Source organism: Papilio machaon, chromosome 29 (genome assembly GCF_912999745.1).
Source record: "Papilio machaon chromosome 29, ilPapMach1.1, whole genome shotgun sequence".
Taxonomy (NCBI): Eukaryota; Metazoa; Arthropoda; class Insecta; order Lepidoptera; family Papilionidae; genus Papilio; species Papilio machaon.
Window position 1 is genome coordinate 757,997 of NC_060014.1, and position 22,698 is coordinate 780,694.

General features: G+C 35.6%; 2 protein-coding genes and 3 pseudogenes across 2 annotated transcripts; 1 reads left to right on the plus strand and 4 right to left on the minus strand.

Moving 5' to 3' along the window:
- Positions 1 to 1,293: 1,293 nt before the first annotated feature.
- Positions 1,294 to 3,727, minus strand: LOC106707873. Its single transcript, XM_014499319.2, has 2 exons — positions 3,074 to 3,727; positions 1,294 to 2,001 (listed from the first exon to the last, which is right to left on the minus strand). The coding sequence occupies exons 1-2, from the start codon at positions 3,398 to 3,400 to the stop codon at positions 1,393 to 1,395; spliced, it is 936 nt and encodes a 311-aa protein (XP_014354805.1). The 5' UTR covers positions 3,401 to 3,727; the 3' UTR covers positions 1,294 to 1,392.
- Positions 3,728 to 6,389: 2,662 nt separating this feature from the next.
- LOC123722737 lies at positions 6,390 to 7,378 on the plus strand (annotated as a pseudogene).
- Positions 7,379 to 7,705: 327 nt separating this feature from the next.
- Positions 7,706 to 13,584, minus strand: LOC123722735 (annotated as a pseudogene).
- Positions 9,808 to 12,168, minus strand: LOC123722736. The gene is made up of 2 exons (XM_045685280.1): positions 11,690 to 12,168; positions 9,808 to 10,640 (listed from the first exon to the last, which is right to left on the minus strand). Exons 1-2 carry the CDS (start codon positions 11,862 to 11,864, stop codon positions 9,847 to 9,849), a joined length of 969 nt encoding a protein of 322 aa, XP_045541236.1. The 5' UTR covers positions 11,865 to 12,168; the 3' UTR covers positions 9,808 to 9,846.
- A 4,644-nt stretch (positions 13,585 to 18,228) lies between the features above and the next one.
- On the minus strand, positions 18,229 to 19,801 carry LOC123722705 (annotated as a pseudogene).
- Positions 19,802 to 22,698: the final 2,897 nt, after the last annotated feature.

Below are 22,698 nucleotides of genomic sequence, written 5' to 3' on the forward strand. Positions count from 1 at the left end.
ATAGCCGTGTTGACGTGATCCACAAAGCGCAGTTCACTATCCATTTGCAGACCCAGATTTTTTGCTGCATATACCTTTTCTAAAATTTTGTTACGAAGTTTTATTTGCGGTCTATGACTTTCAATTCATTCTTGTTGCCTTCTAGTACCTATGATCATATACTTGCACTTTGTTGGATTCAAAATTAAATTGTTCTTCTTCGCCCATTCTTCCATAGTCTGCAAATCTTCGTTAATGTGGGCCAATGCCATGTCTGTGTCTCTGGGATTAAAAGAGTAATATAATTGTGTATCATCAGCGTACAAATGGAGGTTGCAGTATTTAATTTGCTTCTGTAGGTCTGCTGTATAAATTGCGAATAATATAGGGCTCAATATACACCCCTGAGGGGTTCCTCGTGGCACGTTTTGAGTATTTGACGCAATCGTCATTCCTTCTTCATTTACACACTCCACAAATTGTTTTCTATTTGAGAGAAAGGAAGAAAACCATTGGCAAGTGTTTGCGGTAAATCCATAGTACGACAACATTGCAATTAACAGTTTTTTATTTATACAGTCGAAAGCCCTCGAGAAGTCGAGCAAAATGAGAATACTTCCCTTCCCCTCATCGCTAGCGGATAGGAGATCGTCAGTTATGGTGCTCCCACATTGCCGTTATAAAATGTTTGTAAACATTTTATAACACCAAAACATTTACTAACAAATGTTAACAATTGTTGCACTTTGTTAGAAACTGTTACATGTTATAAGTGCTCCTACATTGATGGAAAATGTTTAAACATTTTATAACATCTAGTATTGGCTCGCAGTTTGGTTTCGCCTTCTGAGGGCTGAGGACGTCTACACGAAAATGGAAGAAGATTTGCTCATTGGAATAGCTTTTATTTTTTGTTTAAAAAAGAAGAAAAAGCGCTCTTATTGGATGCGCCAAACGCTAAAAGCTAGAGGAAAATATAGTGCCACAGACTATCTCAAGGATTTAGGTATTGATGGTTGCTTAAAAGATTTTATAAGAATGAACAGTTCCGAATTTGAATATCTACAAAATTTAATTGGGGCAAAAATAGGCAAACGAGACACTACATTTAGAAAATCTGTAAGTGTGACGGAAAGACTTGCGGTAACGTTAAGATTTTTGGCAACTGGTAGCAGTTATAAAAGTCTTGGAAATGTGTTCAAGTTGTCAGACCAAGTGATATCTATTATCGTACCAGAAGTGTGCGAGGCTCTCAATGAGGTTTTAAAGGAATACATACAGGTAAGTCAAACAACATTTTTAATTATTTTTTATTTACTTTTAATATGATCTAATCTAATCATACTTTAGGTAGGTACCTATCTTACCTTACTAATAATTTTTTTAATACTTAACAAACCAAACATGTATTTTTTAATTTTTGATTGATTCCAACAAATCGTTTAATGATTGGGTCGAATCTTGGCTTGATTCCGATAAATTAGACGGACTCTGTGTTCTTGCGCTGGTACGAGTATGTGTCCTGGAGTTATCCGAAGAACTGGTTTCAAATGAAGCCGAGGGACTCGGTGCGGTGTAGTATCCTCTCGAGCTACAGTCAGCATTATTTTCCGAAAAAGTGGATAGATTTGGTTCAGAGTTGTATCCCCAGGAACTACTAGCGGTTGGGTCTGTAAAGGTTGTTGGAAAATCATATTGTCCCATTGTCGCATTGTACAAAATATTGTTAATGTGATGTTGAGCAGTATTCTTAGCATGACTGTTTTTTATTTGTTTCAGTTTCATCGAGACATACTCTCCAAATGCGTCATTTTCATCCCTGCTTTTTCTAGATTCGTACATTCTTTGTAAAATATTTACAGCTTCTTGTTGTGTTGGATCTTGTTCTACTTCAGGCCGTCTTCTTTTCCGAAATGGTTTTGGGGTGGCGAAAGGCGTGCCCGTAGTTTCATCAGTGACAGTATTTCCTGTTTCGTTCAAACTGAGAGTGTTTTCTGAAGCAATTCTGTTTTCTTCGTTACCCTGAAAGAATAGAACTAAACGATAATTTCAAGTTATAGGCGCGTCAAATTAGCTAAAATTGTAAAAAAATCTATAACCGCGATTTTCTTTTTCTATTACTTAACAACCCTTAACTGAAATCATATTTTTTTACAGTGTATTCTATTAATATTTCATACTTAATAAAAATATCCAATAAAATTTGTTAGAATAACGAGTTATAAATTTATTTTTCGCGCCTATTTCTTAATCTTCTATTTTTGTTCCAGATACCAACAACACCTCAAGAGTGTGGCAAATTCATTTGAAGAAAAATGGAATTTCCCAAATTGCTTAGGAAGTATCGATGGAAAGCACGTAGCCATACAAAAGCCAATTGATAGCGGCAGTGAATATTACAACTATAAAGGATTTTACAGCGTTGTACTTTTAGCGATAGTGCACGCAGAATACAACTTTCTGTACGTGAATATTGGCTGCCAAGGACGCATAAGTGATGGCGGAGTTTTCGCAAACACAAAATTTCGAAATAAAATTAACGACAATAGTTTAAAAATACCCAGTGACAGCTCACTACCAGGCAGAAACAAACCTCTTCCTTATGTGTTCGTAACAGATGATGCGTTCCCTTTACAAAAACACTTATTAAAACCTTTTCCAGGACCACAGGATAGCAATTCTAAGGAAAGAATCTTCAGTTATAGACTGAGTCGTGCGAGGAGAACAGTAGAGAACGCATTTGGGATTTTGTCAGCCAGATTTAGAGTTTTACGAACTACAATATTATTAGATCCAGAAAAAACTACTACTTTAATTTAGACATGCGTGCTACTGCATAATTTTATAAGAAAAACTGAATCGAGCATGATTTACGCTCCATCTCAATACTATGATGGAGATGACATAGTAACTGGTACACGTATCGATGGACAATGGAGATTAGAACAGCAGCAATTAACACCACTTGAAGCATGTGAATCCCTGACAGATGATGGGAAAGAAATAAGAAAAGAATTCGCAGAATATTTTTCAAATGAAGGGTTTTTGGACTGGGCATCTAAATATTATTAAAAGACGTTAAAATAAAACTCACCTGCAACCCTCCATCGACAGTTAAACTTGGAATATTTTTGCCTTTAAGGAACATGAGTTTTTTAAATGCAAACCATTTACTTGACTCATTAGCTCCTGCACCAGATTTATTAGATTTACATTCTCGGTTAAATTGACCTACGAGTGATCGAATCTTTTTTTCAATTACTTTTTTATCCATATTAAATTCACTGGCAATTTCCATCCAAGCATCGTGTTTTTTATTTCGGTCTTTGTAGCTCTCTGACATCGTGTTCCATAGTACTTCTCTTGCTTGAAACATTTCAATCAGTTTGTAAACATCATCGTTATTCCAATTACCGGACATATTTTATTGCTTGGCGCACGCGCAACCACTAATACACACGCACAGCGATGCACGCTGACACAAAGGAACTGACAAGCGAGACACCACGCGCAGCGACCTGCGTACTCTAACCCCCACCGCACCGCACCGCCTATCCCGCCATCACCCTTATAAAATGTTTACAAACAAAAGATAACACATGTTTTATTTTGTTATAATTTGTTTTGTTATAAAATGTTTACTAACATTACTAAACATTTTCTAACATGAAAATTTATTTGTGATTAAATGTTTGCTAACAAATGTTTACTAACGTTATTAAACATTTTCTAACGGCAATGTGGGAGCACCATTACATGACACAGAGCTGTCGCGGTACTGAACCCTTCGAAATCCCGACTGTATATCTGGAAGAATATGCTTTTCTTCTATAAATTCCGTTACTTGGCTGCAAACTAACCTTTCTAGGACTTTCGATAGTCAGTTGTCAATCAATTTGTTGTTATGGCGCTTATAGCTGATTAAAAACTTAAAAATTTAGTCAAATGATCTGAACAATCCTCAAATTGCTTAGTGGCTACTACGCCTACTCGCCCGAGGCATTTCCCATCTGCCCAACCATTTATTTCTTAAGCACGATCAACTTCCGCACTCCATACGTCAAAATCATGCATACTTGGCTCAAGAGGAGAAATATAGTAATTTTGACACCTTACTTTAGATAGCGCCTGTAAAGCTCCAACAATCCTGTCTGTCAAGTTTTCTTGTTGACCAGCACTACTACCCTCACCAGCCGACGCTATTCCGGCGGTCTCAGGTACATACGGAGATTGTCTTTAGAGGTGTATCTAGTTCGTAGTTCAGCCAACTACGAATACCCTCTACGATTTGGAGGGTGTTATTGGCGCTATCGCGGGCCTCTTTTAATTTAATGGCAAACGACTCCTGCAGCTCTGATATCTGACGATCGTGGGCTCTTTCGCATCGTAGAAGTTCCCTTGCGGCTCTGACCTTTTCTTGTTCCAGGGCGACTCTGTGTCTAGCTCTTGAGTCGGAGAGAAAAAGAACTATTTCATATACTAATTGAAGGCACTCTTGGGTCTCAGATTTATATTCTTTCTTCATGTTTCCAGCAGTTTCTAGGGCCGATTTACCGGCCTGAAGAAGCTCGTTGGCTCGCTGCGTAGCTAGATCCATCCTCACCCCCGTTCGTTTGCCCGATGGTGGAAGAAAGCTGTCTCTGCCACTGTTTATGCTGTCTGTGTCTGACCATTCGTCGTCCGTCCTTGGGTCGGAGGGAGGGGAACCCCAGTCAAGGGGCTCTGGGGTTAGGGTTGCTTGTAGTATTTGTAGCGGTGATGGGGCCTTTTTTGCCCTACCCTTAGTAGTGCCTCGGAGGGACGATGTTTTAGTGGCTGGTCCCTTTTGAGACATTTTTTATTTTTTATTTATTTATTATGCTGTACACTCTCTCTCCGCGTCTATAGCAACGTTCGTGTTAACCGGCGACTATGACTCACGGACGCACGCGCGCAGCGAGCAATAAATGCGTGCGTGAATTTCACTCGTTGGTTGTACCGACACAAATTATATTTTCAGAAGTGTTCGTTGCTTTCTTAGCTATTAATGCGTTGATTTGCAAGGTGCAGCTGCCAAATTCAATTCACTATACGTTCAGATCGTATTTCCCTTTCTAATGGCTACGAATGGCTTTTGAAGAAAGCACCGAAACCGAAGCGCCTACGCGGATTCTACGAAGTCGTGTAAAGTAAGCGAGAGACAGCACATAGAATCTTGGGCTGAGGACTGTGCCATGCGGAGAGGTCCAAGGACGACAGTTCGATTGAGCGCTTGGCTTTGTAATACTTTACACGACTTCGTACCATCCGCGTAGGCACTTCGGTTGCGGTGCTTTCTTCAAAAGCGTATTTTTCGGTAACCATTAGAAAGGGAAATACGATCTGAACGTATAGTGAATTGAGTTTGGCAGCTGCACCTTGCAAATCAACGCATTAATAGCTAAGAAAGCAACGAAACACTTCTGATAATATAATTTGTGTCGGTACAACCAACGAGTGTAATAGGCATGATGACTAATTTTTAAAATCTATTCTATGATATTCAGAAGTATCTATTAAATCAAAAATATATCATATTTCCGTAGAAAATAAAGGTTTTCATGCAATAAAATGAAATTTAAATTTTAAATTTCTATTTCGCGCTAAAACGGTGTTCAGTGTCATGGCGTCTACAAATACGTCACGGCTCAGTAAACTTCAGTACGTCAATAGTAAATATTAGATGCTTGTGTTAAATCAAGTTATTTTGCATATTAAATATGAATTCAAAAGTGTATAAGTGGTGTGTGGTCCCTCAGTGCAATAATCTTAATATATATAAATCTCGTGTCACAATGTTTGTCCTCAATGGACTCCTAAACCACTTAACCGATTATAATAAAATTCGCGCACCATGTGCAGTTCGATCCAACTTGAGAGATAGGATATTTTAAATCTCAAATTATAGTCGCAATTTTAATTTATTGCTAATTATTTGTCTGTTATTATTTGACAGTCACAATTATCTGTTAACTCCAAATGATTCTAACAGATGTCGATACCTTTCGACAGGGTTGAGTAAGTAATCAATAGATGGCGCTGCTATGGTAAATCTACCAACGTGTCATATAAGCTTATTAACTGCGCGCGGACGGAGTCGCGGGCGACAGCTAGTACATCTATAAAAACTTCGAACAAGTTATTTGTTTACGTCCCAAATAACAAAACAATGAGAAATAAATGGTTGACTCTTGCACGGCGAGATCCAACAGGTTTAAGTCTAAATACTTAAATTTATTTCTGTGAAGATCATTTTGATGTAAGTTTGTACATATTTTATAAATTCTACAATGATGTGTGACCTTAATTGAGGTCTAAAAGTTCATAAGTTCAATATTTTCTGAGATTACAGTTTATCTCTTGAATAACCAGTAATCTTTATTTCTATGAGTGCTTTATTCATTTTCCAGTTACCAAATGATATGGATAATTATATGGAATATACTCATGTATCTAAAGAAAATTAGATTAAATAACCCATTTAGAGAGCTTACTGATGACTTTACAATGACTCCAAGTCATGCTAGCAAAATAATTTTAAAAAATTAACCTTTATTAGCAAGTGTCATGCGTCCTTTCCTTGTTAATTTAAATAAACATTCTATAAAAAGTAATTCACCTATGGCTTTTAGGCATAAATATCACAATGTCAGTTGTATCATAGACTGCTTAGAAATAGATGTACAAAAGCCTTCAAAGGCCTTGCATCAGTCTCTGACATGGTCAGAATATAAAAAGGACAATACTATTAAGTATTTTGTATGGTTAAAAAAATATATATTATAATTAAGTTAAATTATATGTATTTATAAGTAAGTTATATATATATATATAATGTATTAAGTAGGAACAAATAATGCAGCACAGGGATATTAATAAAATAAAAAAAAGATAACTAAAACCTGTGCAGAAAAGAGTACGGACCAAGCGTCTGTAGATGTGATTTTATAAAAATAATAAAAAAAAAAAACAAGTATCTTGTATCCTGCACTCCCAACGGTTTAAGTTAATTATATTTCACCTGGTTTTGGAGGTCGAATCAGACACATGTTTAGTGGAATCTTGTAACTTTATAAAGTGCATGCAATCAGGCATGTGTGTGATGGCTGACAGGGGTTTTAAGCATGTGGAGCAATATTTACGCAGAGAGGGAGTGCAGCTAGTAAGACCACCAAGTGTTACAACAGGGGCAAAACTTTCTAAAGCTGAAGCAAGGGAAACCAAACAAATTGATAGTTTGAGGATCCACGTACAGCGAGTGATTCGGCGATTGAGAGAATTCATGTTAAGGCCACATGCATGTCTAAATCACAATCTTATCAAAGTACTTGATTATGTTATTACCATTGCCTGTGGTTTAATTAATTTGCAAGATTCTTTGATTAAAAAAAAAACAAAAAATGGGACCCATCTGCAAGCACTTCCTTTCGATTAAAATAATTTTTATCAAAATCGGACCACCAGGGGCGGAGATTCGCAGTAACACACATAAAAAAAAAAATCAGTCGAATTGATAACCTCCTTATTTTTGAAGTCGGCTAAAAATAAAACTAGATTAATTTAAAGCACACAGTTTTATTTTAAAATCCCAATAATTAAATTGCACTTTGATATATAGGATACACATTGTCTTTCCATGAAGAAATTAGCACTTTGACAAAGTCAGATACATATTGTGCATCAAATTTAACTTGTATTTTATTAACCTTTTTATTTTCACTAAAGTTGTAATCAGCTACACAGTAATAGCCATTTTTACAGCCTGTCAAAAGCATTTGTAGCTGCATCTGCGCATAGTATTTTTTAGTGGGGTTTCCCATTAATAACATAATTGTTATATGTTTTTACACTTGTTGGGCACTTCCATCACAAATCCCATCAGGTGACGCTGCTATAATGGGATAGTTTTTACAAAGCATTAGCCCACATTTTTTAATTTTTTTTCCCAGTATGCTGCTCACTGTTTGCCTCACTTCATTCTCCAACATTCTACCGCACTTCATGGCCCATGTATCTGGAATTTTCCCTCCCATTATCAATGAAATCAAGGTGCCATCAGTGGTTTTGCACCTACTGAATTCAAAAGCTTGTGAAGCTGTCACTCTGCCATACCTCAATTCATACCAAAGTGAGCTTTTATCTCTAGTTGCTTCCTCAACTTTTATGTTAACACAACTTTTTCAAAAAATGTGTCACAGGATTTTTCTATGTATTTCTGTACCAGTTTATGCATTGATAATCTTTCTAATGTATCAGGAAAATAGTCTGCTTGATACTTAAGTTCCTGAGTCACTAAGTTTATGTTTCTTCCCTTCTATAAATTTTGTAAACACACCACTATTTGATGGCAAGCTTGGTTTGCCATTAGATAATTGTTTCGAAGTTATATATTTTAATGTGGTACCAACCCCTGACAGCTTTGATTTTCTCCAGTAGCACTCCACAGATGTACAGGAAGGCTCCTCATTTCGGCGATGGACCTAAATGAGAAAAGCTACAGCATGTTTGCAGCCTCCTTGTGAAGCAACACAGCCATGGCATTGCACAGATTTTACTACTTCATCCTCTTCGTCGACTATAAGTGTTACTACGTACAATTTTGCGTGGACCTTATGCTCAGGGCAAAGTTTTGCCTTGACGGTGCACAGATTAGCTACGCGTTTCAGCTGCACATAACTTACAGCGTCATCGCCATAAGATGGCCTTGAGGATCTAAAACAAATAAATTTATATGTAAGGAATATCATATTATAAGATATTTGATGCAAAAGTATTTTAAAAGAATTAAACTAACAGCGAAATAATGAATTTAACTCTACTTCATAATAATCCTCGCTGTAGTATAAACTCAAACCGAACGTGAATAAACAAAAATGTCAGACGTTCCGCAATGACGGATGGAAAGAGACTGCCTCGAGCAGCAGCGCATGCGTCCTTATAAAACCTTTTGTGTGGCTACCCTCAACAGTCCTAACAATATTCTTAGGGATCAGAAGCGGATTAAAATAAAAAAAACAATAAATTTTACACTAATACAAACTTATGAATTTTAACAAAAAACAAGTAAGGACAAAAACTTTATAAAACAACTGAGCAATTATGCATCTAAAATCAATTAGTAATAAATCGGGCAGGGCTTTCGCTTGCATCTGGATCTGGTGGTGAGTGTGTCCTCGACTGAGCTCGTGGCGGTATATAAAGGCGTCACCCCCACTATAACACCCTACCATCACCCTTAGGCCTCTTTTCCATTACACGGTTGTTCAAACGTACGGTGTGTAAGCCGTACGGTTGAAAAAACGTGCTAGCTTGTACATGATACGGCAAAATCACCGCGCGAGACATTGGTAAGTACTGGCTAGTAGCGCTTTTTACTCGGGCTGTGTAGGACGTGCTGCGTCATGAATTTTCTTACGAAAAAAAAGATTATAGTTGCTTATTACATATATAGGAAAAAGGAAATAGAAAAAAAAAGGGAAGTAAGGTTTTGGATACATCCGATTTTAGAAAAAAGGGAGGAATATGGCGCGTTTCATACACTTGTCAAGAATAAATTGAGAGAAGATGAAGACAAGTTTTACAATTATTTTAGAATGCAGAAAACTACATTCGACAACTTGCTCCAAAAATTATCCCAGGAACTAAAACATCAAGATACTTTTATGCGAGAGAGTATATCGCCCGCAGAAAGATTGGCTGTAACTCTGAGGTAAGTAGGTACAAAATTAAATGACATATTTTAGTTTAAAATTGTTTATTGCACACAAACAAAATTATTACATGTAATTGAATTTTAATAATTATTAATTTAAGAACAAGTAAATCAAAAAATACACTACGCTGAAAATGCTACTCAAGTTCGGTACTAAAATCGAATTCGTCTTCAATAGAAACTTGAGAATCTGCCGAGATACTTTCCGCATTTACACTATGTACAGATAATTGTGATTCGGGTCGGTAGTGGATTGGCTCTAAACCAGAACCGTGTCCAAAATCATGAGAAGACGTCTGTGGACGACTTATTCCATAGCTCGATCTAGCAGCTGTAGAATATCCATATGTTGACGATTGCGCATTTGAGGATGCTGTACCACTTAAATATCCTTGATGGCCTTGATCCCATTGGTTTCTTGATGTAGGTATATACTGAGTACACTGTCTTTGTTGAATATTTTTAATTATTGAAATTACTTGAAACTGAAAGTCTATCATATTTTCATCACTGAACTTGTCAACTGTATCAGCGATTCCCATAAAAAAGTTCATACTACGGCTTTTCTTTTTCTCATCTCGTTCTGCTGAATCCATAAACTTCATAAACCTAATGTCAACTTCACTTAGTTCATTTTTTCTTTTTTTTTTAGCCCTTTGCGTCTTACTCCGTTCAGTGTATCCCGAGCTTGATTGATTCGGGACTGCACTATCAAAATTTTCATTACTGAGGCTAGAATCATGAACATGTTCAGTCATGTTAGAATCGGTCTTGCGATGCTCAACATTTTTTTTTAGGAACATCATTTCATCATAGAACATATATTTTCTTATTTTTTTTGCTGAAGAACCAGACTTACATTCATTAATTTTTTTGTCATATTTTATCCAGCTATCTTTCATATTGGTCCACTTCTTCATCACCATTTGCCCTGAAAATAAATAAATAATAATTTTTAAATTCAAAATTTATGAAAACCCCCGACCTAAACTGAATCGACCCCGACCTAAAATGGGGTTTTAGTATTTGAACCTGAACCGTTTTGTTTTATATTTCAGGTATCTAGCAACAGGAGATACCTTTACTGACCTATACTACAGCTATAGAATTGGAATAAAAACCATAAGTTGCATCGTACGTGAAGTATGCCACTACATTTGGTTAGAACTGTATAAAGAATATATGAAAATGCCATCTAAAGAAGACTGGCTACACATTGCAAGCAAATTTCAAGAATCTTCCAACTTCCCGCTGTGCTTAGGAGCGGTCGACTTATTAAGCCAATTGATAGTGGCTCGATGTTTTTAAATTACAAACATTTTTTTTCTATAGTTTTGATGGCAGTAGTAGATAGCGATTACAACTTTATATTTGTTGACGTTGGCGCCTACGGAAAGGAGTGTGATTCCAGTGTGTTTAAAGAGACCCCATTTTGGAAAAATTTAACAAACAACGGATTAAATCTACCCGATGCAACACGTTTGCCTGGAATTGACTACGATTTGCCATATGTGTTCGTTGCGGACGAAGCCTTTGCTTTGCATTATCACTTGCTTCGTCCATTTGGTGGTCATCAGCTTGATCAATTAAAACGTACATTTAACTACAGACTCACAAGAGCGCGAAGATTTGTTGAATGTGCGTTTGGCATTTTATCCAATAAATGGCGAATTTTTCACCGGCCAATGAATGTGTCCATCGATTTGGCAGTTGATATTGTGAAAACATGTTGTGTTTTGCAAAATTTTATACATAAGCAGGAAAACTTTCAGTTTCACAATGCGAGTGAAAATGAGTCCACCCTTGATTCAGAATCGGAACTAATCCAGTTACCTATCACGAATGCAGTTCGCGGAAGTTTGGCGGCTAATGAAGTTCGCAACAGATTTGCACAATATTTTGTATCTAACGAAGGTCGCCTCTCCTATCAAAACAACTATGCATAAGTAAAAAGTTAATAATTAAATATCTGTAACTTACCAAACTTGTTTTTCTCATCACCACTTAAATCTTCAAATGTGGGCTGGAAATGAATAAATATTTCTTTCCAGGAATCATATTTAAGCCGCTTATTTTTATAATCGTCGATGGTCTTATCCCATATTACAGGCCTTTCTTGAATCAACGTAATTAATAATTCTTGATTTATGTTCATTTTATAATAAAATCGCGAAACAGCGTATATAAGCGGTCACGAATCCGTGCGTACGTCCGGCACCGTCGACACACCCCGATAGACTGCCATACAACACTGGTGAAAATCACGCCGTGCGTAGACGCGGCGCGCCGAGGGGCAGTCACGGCGCACGCGGCCGCGGCGCCGTGCCTTGGCGCCACCGTGCATGTCGACAAGCTCATATAGTGATCCATACCACACTGACGACCGTGCCTACACGCGGCGAATTAACCGTAGATTTTCACGGCGAGAAACCGTGTAATGGAAAAGAGGCCTTAAGCTTTATTTTCAGCTAACAATATAATATGGTATAGTTGTTTAAAACTATTTTTTTATAACATAATAAAAACAATACATTTTATAACCTAAACCTAACACCCATACATACGGCACATATACCTACGTAGGTAGCCATTTTAAACGCTAAAAATAGTGGTTATGTTATGAAGATTTAATGTACTTACATAGAAGTTTTGATGCTTCTAAATTCTGCTGAACAGAAGTCTTTGTTTGAAGCTAGGAACTCTCCCACCATCAATGAATCAACTCTAGGCAAATTAGCAGAATTTGCCTTGTTTTTTATATTTTTTTTTGGGCGGCGCTTGCCGCCCTCTCGTTCCCCTAACATGTTTTTAGGTCAGGGACCTTATCTACAGTGTTTTTATTTCTTTATTAAAATTTTAAAAAACCAAAATTACAAAATTACTTACATCTATTATCACAATATTACTTATTCTACGTTAAAACAAATAAATTCAAAATTAAAATACATGGTTAAAATACAAATTTAAAATCAATACATACTAAAAACTACACCTTATTTCTATTTATCACAATTTTGGCCAAGGATATGCAATACTCAACGAAGTGTCCGCTATATTTTTTAAAACTTATTAAATTTTTCAAATTTTCTTTATTTATATTCTCTTTTAATTTAATTTCCAATTCTGCTCTACGTGCTGCGAAAACTGGACACTCCGTGAGTATGTGCAGCACGGATTCACCCCGTGCTGGATCACAAATGCAGGAGGGGTCCTCCTTGCACTTAAACCTGTGCAAGTATTCGGAGAACCCCCCGTGCCCGGTCAAAACTTGAACCAGCACGGGGTCCAACTCTATCCTCCGAAGTGCAGGGTAGGCCGCCACGGCGTCGGGAAAGAAGAGCTTCGTGGTGGAAGCCGTGTCTCCATCCATATAGCGCCTGTTCCATTTGTCAAGCGTGTCCAGACGAATCTGTCGCTTGACATATGAAACAGGGCATCTTTCATAGTTAGCTTTGGTCTTCATTCCGACTGCTGCCGCTTTCGCCAGGAAATCCGCGCGTTCGTTTCCCTCCATCCCCGCGTGTGCCTTCACCCAAAATACTTTCACAACTTTCCCTTGCGCTTTCACTACTTCCATTTTCTCTCTTATTCCATCCGCGAGGGGATGGAGTGAAACGCCGCTGCTTAGCGTTTCTAACGCGGATCTTGAGTCGGAATGAATTTGCCTTGTTAAATCCTTGTTCCATGGCTGATATCTGTTGTGGAAATACTAAACAGGTAAACTACGACTATAAAATGTATTTTAGCGAAAGGTAAAGCGAAAACAATAGTTTTTTTTGTTAGAATTGCAGTGATCGCGCGTAAGCTCAAACGAAACAAGATGACGTTACTGAGACGTGACGTAATTCGCTCTGATTGGTGTTTAAGCTATCATGGCTGATTATTGTATTTTATAGATTTATTTTAACAAATAAATCATAAATCTCGTTCATTATTAAGAGAATAAATACATTTTTCAAAATCCTTGAATCCTGTTTCATTAGATCAGTTAAATATTTTGGCGATACTTGACTACTGTCATCATGCCTATTATGTATTCTAAACTCGATTTGCAAAAATAAGTGAATTATTGAATTTAAGGAAGCTAATCAAATGCACAGCTAGTCTTGAGTCAATGCAAATACCATTACTGCATGGATTACGTCGTCAATGACCATATAATTATAAAATAGGCACGGAGGACCCTAACACGTCACTGTTGCAAAAAAAATAGAAAAGAATTTTCTGGATTGATCCTTTGTTTCGAAATCGACATGTGAATAGTGATTATGTAACAATATTCAAAGTGTTGAATAAAGGTAGTAATTAAAAAATGCTTTAATTACGTCTGAATGTGAAAAAAGTTTTTTGATGAATTATTATGTATTCTTAATACAAGGTGTTTAAAAAGAAATTTCACATTTAAAACTGCATTTAAAAAAGAGTAAGGACTTTGTTGAAAAAATGTTTATTACTTTTTAAAATACATCTGGGAATTTATTTTTTAAAAAACCGTTACGTTCACGGTATTCGTTTAATCGAACCCTAAAATTGCCTATGACGGATCGACAGGTATTCTCCGCGATGGCTGCGATTTCGTGACGGATGTTTTCTTTTAATTCTGCCAGGGAAGTCGGTTTGCTGGCGTAAAGTTTGGACTTGACATAACCCCACAGGAAAAAGTCCATGGGTGTCAAATCTAGACTGCGTGGAGGCCAACTTATCTCACTTCTCCTGGAGATCAATTTTCCAGGAAAAATTTCACGTACTCTTGGCAGAGACCTTTTGGACGTGTGTGTGCTCCGTCCTGCTGGAACCATGTTTTTTGATTATAGCCTGGAAAGTTTTGCAGTTTAGGTACGAAGAAGTGGTCTAACATCTCCACATAACGCTATTTGTTTATCAACCGCGACTTGGAGACTTGCTCTTGCTGCAAGTCGTTTGACGATGCCACCAATACCATCACACGGGCCTTTGCCATGGGCAGTCGCAAAAAAATGCCATTCAGCAGGAATATCAAAATCATCTTCATCATTATATAAATTCACAAAGTTTTTAAAGTTTTTAAATTGTTGAGGAGCCCCATCAGAAAAATAATAAATCTTCTTACAACGTTCAGGAAGACTTTTTACATAATCAGTAATTATTTTGATGAAAACATGAACAGCAACAGCATCGTGATTATTACAATCTGAAATAATTACTAAACTTTTATGTTCAAGTTTCAATTAAAAAGAAAAATTTTGAAAAAAAAAATACGTCCCGAAAGATCAATTTTTGAGAGAGTTATGGGCTATTTGAAAATAAAAGAGCCATTTTTTTGAAAGCTTCATAACTTTTTTTGGGTTGGATAAAAAAATTCTGAAAAACGTCTTTCATCGAGTAGAAAAATATAAAAAAATTTCAGCGAAATCTAAAGGGGTAAGGTTCAAAAGTGGTAGATTTGGCATGGAATACCCCATATTTATTTTATACATCAGAATATATATTTTGTACTATAGAAGACTGTGAGTCTTTTTTTAACTCTTTATACAATGACATACAAAAAAGCTTATCATCATCATCTTGCTTTGACAAACTTGTAATTGTCTCTGTATTTTATCCCTTGATGCTATTTTCTAATATGTCAGCTCGTTCGCTCTTTTGAAGTAATTTTAGTCTTCTTCCTTTTATCGGGTACTAATTGTATTTCACGTGCATTAACAAAATTATCTTGGTTTTGGTCAATGTTTTGAATTCCTTCATTTTTGACTTCATGTATGTTTGAGGTCGTTTCTTTGTTTTCTACCGTCTTCTAAAGAAAAGAAAGCCGGTCAAAATACATGTATTTTGAACCTTTACATGCACCAGAACCAGAAGGAATTGATTTTCTTTTCTTGAATTCTTTATTATAAGCATCCCGTATGTTCTTCTTTTTTGTAATGTTTCACCTGGAACAGAAATCACTACCTTTAACAAAATTGTAGACTTATAAATACAGGAGCAGTCAAATAAAGTTTGAAAAATTATAAATAAAATAATTGTCACTCATTATATTCCACTAGCTGGTCTTCCGCGACTTATAACCGCGGGCTGGGTAAAATATTCTTGGTGATATTCCTGATGGTAGCTAGGATAACTGGTTCGAGAGTAACCAGGATGAGTGTAACTGGTCCTAGGTTCAACATGACCTGAATCATGTCTTCCACATTGAGCTCGTTGGGTCATATTGATTATTTCAATCTTAGTTGACATCTTCGCAGATTCCGGGTTTTTTTTTTGAAATCATGTAATAAAGAAAGTAGTAACATTTTATATTATATTTAATTTTAACAAATTCCTCCCAAGTAGGGTTGGCGACAGGCAGGCGGCCGGCCGTAAAAACTAAAGCCAAAACTTTAAGGTTTTATAACCTTGTGTGCCGACCCCACGTGAGTGGGAAAAGGCCAGGGAGATGATGAGTAACATTCTATCGCTATCGTTCTCGTAGAGCGATTCTCGTTCATTTCTGGAATTTATGCTTTCTTTAAGCATTGAAACAAGGTCTTCTCTTTCTATATTGCTTTCTACTTTTTTCTTCTTTTCATCTATATTGTAAATTGAATCAGATTTAAATTTGTATTTAATCATGTGAGCTTTCAGATTCACAAAAAATATATCGGTTTCTTCTTCATTAAATGCGGTAATTCTATTTATGTAAGTAGCTTCAGGCCTTCGAAGTGATATATTTGAATGTCTAGCCAAAAAATTGTAATACCAATCCATTCCTGCCATACCAGTTTCATTATTGAAATTACTCGTATGTTTTATGTTTTTTGCGGTGGCAAAATCGAAAGCTATCTTTCTCAGAGTAGGTATTGTTATCCCAACGAAAGCTTTACATGACTAAAATCTTTCATTTGTGTAACAAACTCTGTATGAATTTGGAGTGAATCTACCGTCGTTCTAATTTCGCTCACCATCGATTATAACAGATATTGGAATTTTTCCATATTATCGAGCGTTGGGTTCTCGTCGATTTTTAAAAATTGAGCCCAAAACTATTAAAACGTTTTAAAATATAGTTTGTGTAGTCGAAAGCTTCATGTTTTGCTCTCGTGCAATAGCTTCGTCTTCGATAAATTATCAAGCTTTGCTTTAATCAGACGCCATTTTGATATATATTTTTGATAATCCAGAATTTATTTTTCTAACTCATTCTTTTTCAACATCGAACCTTTTATTTTCTTATTAAGCTCAGACAGTTAGTTTATATCGTTGAGATTTGACCATGCTGCAGTAACTTCAGGGCAAATGTTTACTTCTTTCTCCAAAGTCGGCTCGAGTTTGTCGGCGATTTTCGTATGTAGTCTTCTCAAAATCGCTCTCTCATTCATTTTTTCATAACGATCGCCATGTCGTGAAAAAGTAAGGGCTCTCCCTCGATATTTTATGGGATTTGCAGGGTTTGCAAGTTCTTTTAAATGATAATTCTTTGTCAGTTTAACAGATAACGTTTCTGGCCTGGATACTAGTCCTTTTGGCCGTAGTCTATATTTTATTTTAAATCCCAACTGTCAATCTATCTAACTTGTCACTTAAATTCACTGAGAGTACATAGTTATTTTTTGTGTTGAGTTCACTTCACTGATTTCACACTGATTTTTTATAGTTTTCCAATAGGGCTCACAATGAAATTGTAGAGATATTTGTAACAGGATCTGTTCTGTAAAAGCTCCTCTATTTTGTGGTACTTTTTCATAGATCCTTCAATTGGCTTACTAAGAGCAGTCTTTGAAAACCATAATTCGGGCAGTTGCAAAACACGTGCTCGAGATCTTCATTTGCTTCACATGAGCATTTTAGACTTTCTATAATATTGAAATATACCTGTATTAGAGTTCCACCTTATGGTGAATGATTGATGAATACATTTCCAAGTGTAAAATATTGTTTAATTCATCAGTCGGTGATTATTGTGTTTCGGTCTCGGGAATTTGAGGAGAAATTTGCTGCTTATTTTTAGCTAGGAGAGCAAAAAGTTTATCTGCAAGAACAAAGACATTGGAAGGTAAAGGTCTTACAATTTGTAAAACATGTTAATTAATGAGCAAATTAGTAATTAGTTTATTATTAGGTCACCTAACTACGATGTTGATGATGAACTCTGATATTCCTCGATGGCAACAGTGGTAGGATGCTTCTTTTTAATATGGTTTAATAATGTGGTCGTATTTCCACTATATTTGAATGAACCTGAACACTGTTTACACCTAACACGTCTCAATGACGACGATTCGAATACATCCCAAACTAAAGATTTTCTTTTAGGACTCGGTATTTTTCAAAAACATAACGCCCGTTCTTATTCCAATCAATTTACTATAAAAATTGATTTGAATTGAAAACGGATTATATTCGCTTGCAAATAACAGGAAAAATAAAACACAAATACATATATTATTTACTTTTATATTTTGCGTGAGTTTTATAATATTTGTAGGCTTGTGTTTTTATTTTATCATTTTCATTGAATTTCGTAATTTTTCCTTTTAATATTTTATTCACTCGCATACACCAACTGTAAAGAACTATTTTAATAGTCAATGAAATTATAAATTTTTTCAGTGTTGGTGGCATGCGCTTTATTTAAAATAGAAAAATTACAACATATTTCGATATTGAATTTAATTACATCGGGTAATAATCGAGACTCCGGTGATTCCTGTATGCACTTAGAAATCAAACGGAACATATCTTTCATAACTTCTAAAATTTCCGTACCCAAGTACGGAATTAGCGATTTTTTTGTGTAATCTCTTTGATAAATAAAGGATGTTTCTTTTTTCTGTTTAGCTATAAGAAAATCGGTGCATACAGGACGATTTTTAAACACTTATGCTCTGGCTTGTTTGAGCACCGAAACCCGCCACATATTTGTTTCCTGGCTAATTAAATCGCCAATTATCTTTTGACTTAGTTCCGTAAGAGTCTCTAATTCATCCATTAATACATTTATTTGTATATTTTCTATACTATCATAATCGCACGCGGTTCCACCTGTTAAAAATTGTTCCATTGACTATAATATAATATCATTATCTTCTTCACAGTTGGCGTTCACTGAATGGGGGGTAGCAAAATTATTTATTAATAAAGTTTTATATGCATTTATGAACTGATCGCAAGTTGGATTAACATTGCGTATCCCATTACTACGTACTTTACAAAAAAAAATATTTAAATTTCTCGTTAAAATACTCGTTATTTAATAAAGTTTATTTGTAATTGACCATATCTCTTTAAATGTATTTATATTAGATATAAAATTTGTCACTGATGGAATTTTTACATATAAGATGGATCCATCTTTTTCTTTTAGTTTTAAAACCCATAGATCGAAGAGAAGGCAATACCTGCTCCCATAATTTCAAGTGTGGCGAACCATTTTTCAAGCATGTTCTAAATTTTTTACCTTCATCCTTATAGCTGTGTCCATTAAATGAATTAAATAATCGATCTATTAAATACTAGCTTTTACCCGCGACTCCGTCCGCGCAAAATTAGAAATAGAAAACGGGGTAAAAATTATCCTATGTCCTTTTCCTGGTTCTAAGCTACCTGCCCACCAATTTTCAGTAAAATCGATTCAGCCGTTATTGAGTTATAAATAGTGTAACTAACACGACTTTCTTTTATATATATAGATAACAGATCTGCTGTGTCATTGCATTCATTGGGTAGAACTCCATTTCCTTTAAAAAGAAAAATGTACGTCACAATGTTATCTACTAAAGCATCCTTATAAATTAAAGATTATTTATTAATATCCATTATAACACAATATGCCAGAAATATAATGAATTGAGAAAAAGTTAGTTTCCTTTTAATGTGAACTTAATTTTTTTTATTATAATTTGAATATAAAGTATTTATCAGTGTATTAAATATGGTTCATATTCCAGAAAGCATCAGTTCATCTCAAAAGTACTAATTACTTGTACAAAATTTAATAACTGCTGATAGCCTTTGACTGAATACTTGTGCAGCATATTTCACCTTTATTCTTGGGATCTTGTCTTTAATTAAATGTGACTCGGTTAATTTATTAATTAATCTGAGTTCATCATCTCCAACATATTTTTGCATGAACATAATTAAGTGCTTCCATTTAGCTATTTTGACTTCTCCATTATGGAGAAATTTTATATTTTTAATTTTTAACTAAAAAGTTATTTCTTATACCTTTTAGAAGATGAGGTAGATCAAAAAATGTAAAGATTTTGACACCATCAATTTCAAAGCCATTGCTTTTAAATTCTTCGTCTCTTCTAACATATTCCTGCACTGTGTTTTCATGCAAGCTTTTAATTGTACTCATATTTCCTGCAGACTGGTCACATACAGTACAAATAATTTTTAAACCAGTTATTGAAATAGCCTTTATAACTTCTTTTATAATAATCTTTAAGTCTTCCTTTTTCGTTGCACTTTGGCAAAATGTGAAGCAAATTGGCTGATTAAATCTTCCCTTCAAACTTTTAATCATTAGCATCAATGCATGGTCAGCTATTTTGTTTATTTTTTTGTAATCATAGTCCTCAAATCCTACTATTACTTAGTTAGCTGGTGACTAGGCAATTGATAATATTTTTCAAAATGTCTGTAGCATATACGGACATTATTATATATGTATGCATTGCCATTTCCTTGAGTCTCCGAACATAAAACAGCTTTCCAAGAATTAAATCTCTCTTCATGAGGATACTGCCACTTTGGAAATCTATGTAATGGACCTAAAAAATAAATAAATGTAAAAATTTAAGTAAAAAAATAAACGTTAATAATGTACGAGTATAATTTTTAACATCTCTATTCTACAGTTTGAAAAATTACAAAAAAGTCTTACTATCAACAATGCACACAAAATAACATTTCAATTTAGTTTACTTAGGCATTTTGTCCAAAGCATAAAACAAATCCGATGATAAGCCAGGTATGTCGTTACAGAAAAAAGTATCCAATTTCCAAAGACAGTAAAATCGTTGTATAGAAGAAATCACAGAGTCCGTAAACAAGCCAAATCGTTTTTTGGCAAGAATCAAATAATACAACACAAAGCTTACATCTATAGGATCACTTGTAAACAGAATTGTTGGCGTGGCGACGCTTGCCGTGGCGACGGGTCGCCACGCTATAATGAGGTATACATTATTATTATTATTCGACATATTTATTTATTGTCTAATTTTATATATTTATCTTAATACAAACTAAAGCAATATTAAAAAAAATATAAAAAAATCTAGATACGTCGGCAGCGGAGCCTTGGGCCCAAGCTACCGGCGGTTAGGCACCGTGCTCAGGAGTACCGCCTTCTGTGCCTGGCCCTTCACCCACTTACCGAGCGAGAGCCTCTCTAGGTGGTTATTATTATCATATTTCTTATTCATTTATTATCTTATTATTTATATAATACATTTTATAAAAAAAAAATTAACAAAATATATTATATAAAAAATAGTATACCACCGGCTGCGGAATCCCATTACTCAAACAACCAGTGGTGAGGGCTACAGAGACAGGAACCTCCTAACTATGCGCGCGGTTTCTAAAATAACTGCCTTTTGTATCAGGCCCTTAATCCAACTGTTTAGCGAGAGCTTCTTAAGATGTTGGTCGAAGCTCTTCGCTATCAGTCCATTCACCGATACGACTATCGGAATAATGGTAGTCGATTTCATACGCCACATGGCGGTAATCTCGTGAGCCAAGTCTAAGTATTTTAGTAATTTTTCTTTTTCAGCTTTCACGAGATTCTCGTCATGTGGAATAGTGACATCGACTAACATTACACAACCCTCAGACCGGTCTATTATTACTATATCGGGTCTATTGGCAGTAATAGTCCTATCTGTAATAATAGATCGATCCCAGTAGAGCGTGATATACTTGTATCCACACGATGTTTCACATCTGCCAGGCGTCCCATGACGGCTCACAAGTTTTTTGTCACTAAAAGTAAAAATCGTTTTAGTATTTGAACTTTTGAAAACAAAACACACATAAAGCAATGAGCCTGCCATCTAGTGCTAGTTTTATCCAAAATCATATTAAAATTACAGGGCCACCGAGACTAAGATGGCATTAGTTTATATATAAATTTTCTGTTCAGCATTTCTACGGCAGTTTCATCCCCTTGACTGCTGTGCTACGGGATAAGCCCGTGCAAAAAAAAAATTCCGAAATTAATTTAGGTAAATGTCAAATAAAAAAACAAAAAAAAACTTGAGAGGTGTGTTGGGACACCCGGATGGAACGAAGTTCCTTTCAATTAATTAGTGAAGGAACCAATGTTTATTCTATGAATAAAAAACTTAAGTCTTCACAAGAAGTACATTTTATTTCTATGAATTTTCGTTATATATTGTCACGTCGTTGCCATGGTCACTATAGCAAAAAGTGTCGTGACAACTTTTCGTAAGAATTTTTTCCGTCTAGCCCCCCCTTTCACAACGCGCGATAAGGAACTTCGTTCCAAAAACAACAGTTACCATGATATAATTTTTTTATTTAAAAAAAAAAACTACTATTATTAAAACCTACTTTACTTATCTACTATTGTTAAAACCTACTGTTACTATGAGTATAAGTCAACAAAATATTTAAAAAAAACTTAAGACAAGCGTGGGTCCAACGCCTACTTCGTAGATCTGTCACACGGACGTTACACGTAAATAGTATGACGTGGTCAGGGCTCCTAGGATGCGGACTTAACTAGATGGGAATGGCGAGGTACGGCTGGATTGGCGGCTAGCGACCCAAGAAATAAGAAAAGAAGATGCCGGTGGTCGTGTTGCGCGTGGTTGCACCGCGACGGCGGTGTTGTTCGCAATTTATTCAATAAGCTTGGCCTGGTCACGCCGGGTCGTCCGCTGACTCCGCAAACCTCGTTTTAAAACGTATCCAAGTTCCCTTCTAATAGGGAACCAACGCAAAGTCTAATAATTTACAAAAAAAAAATAATTAGTACAAGAAAACGACTAGTTCAG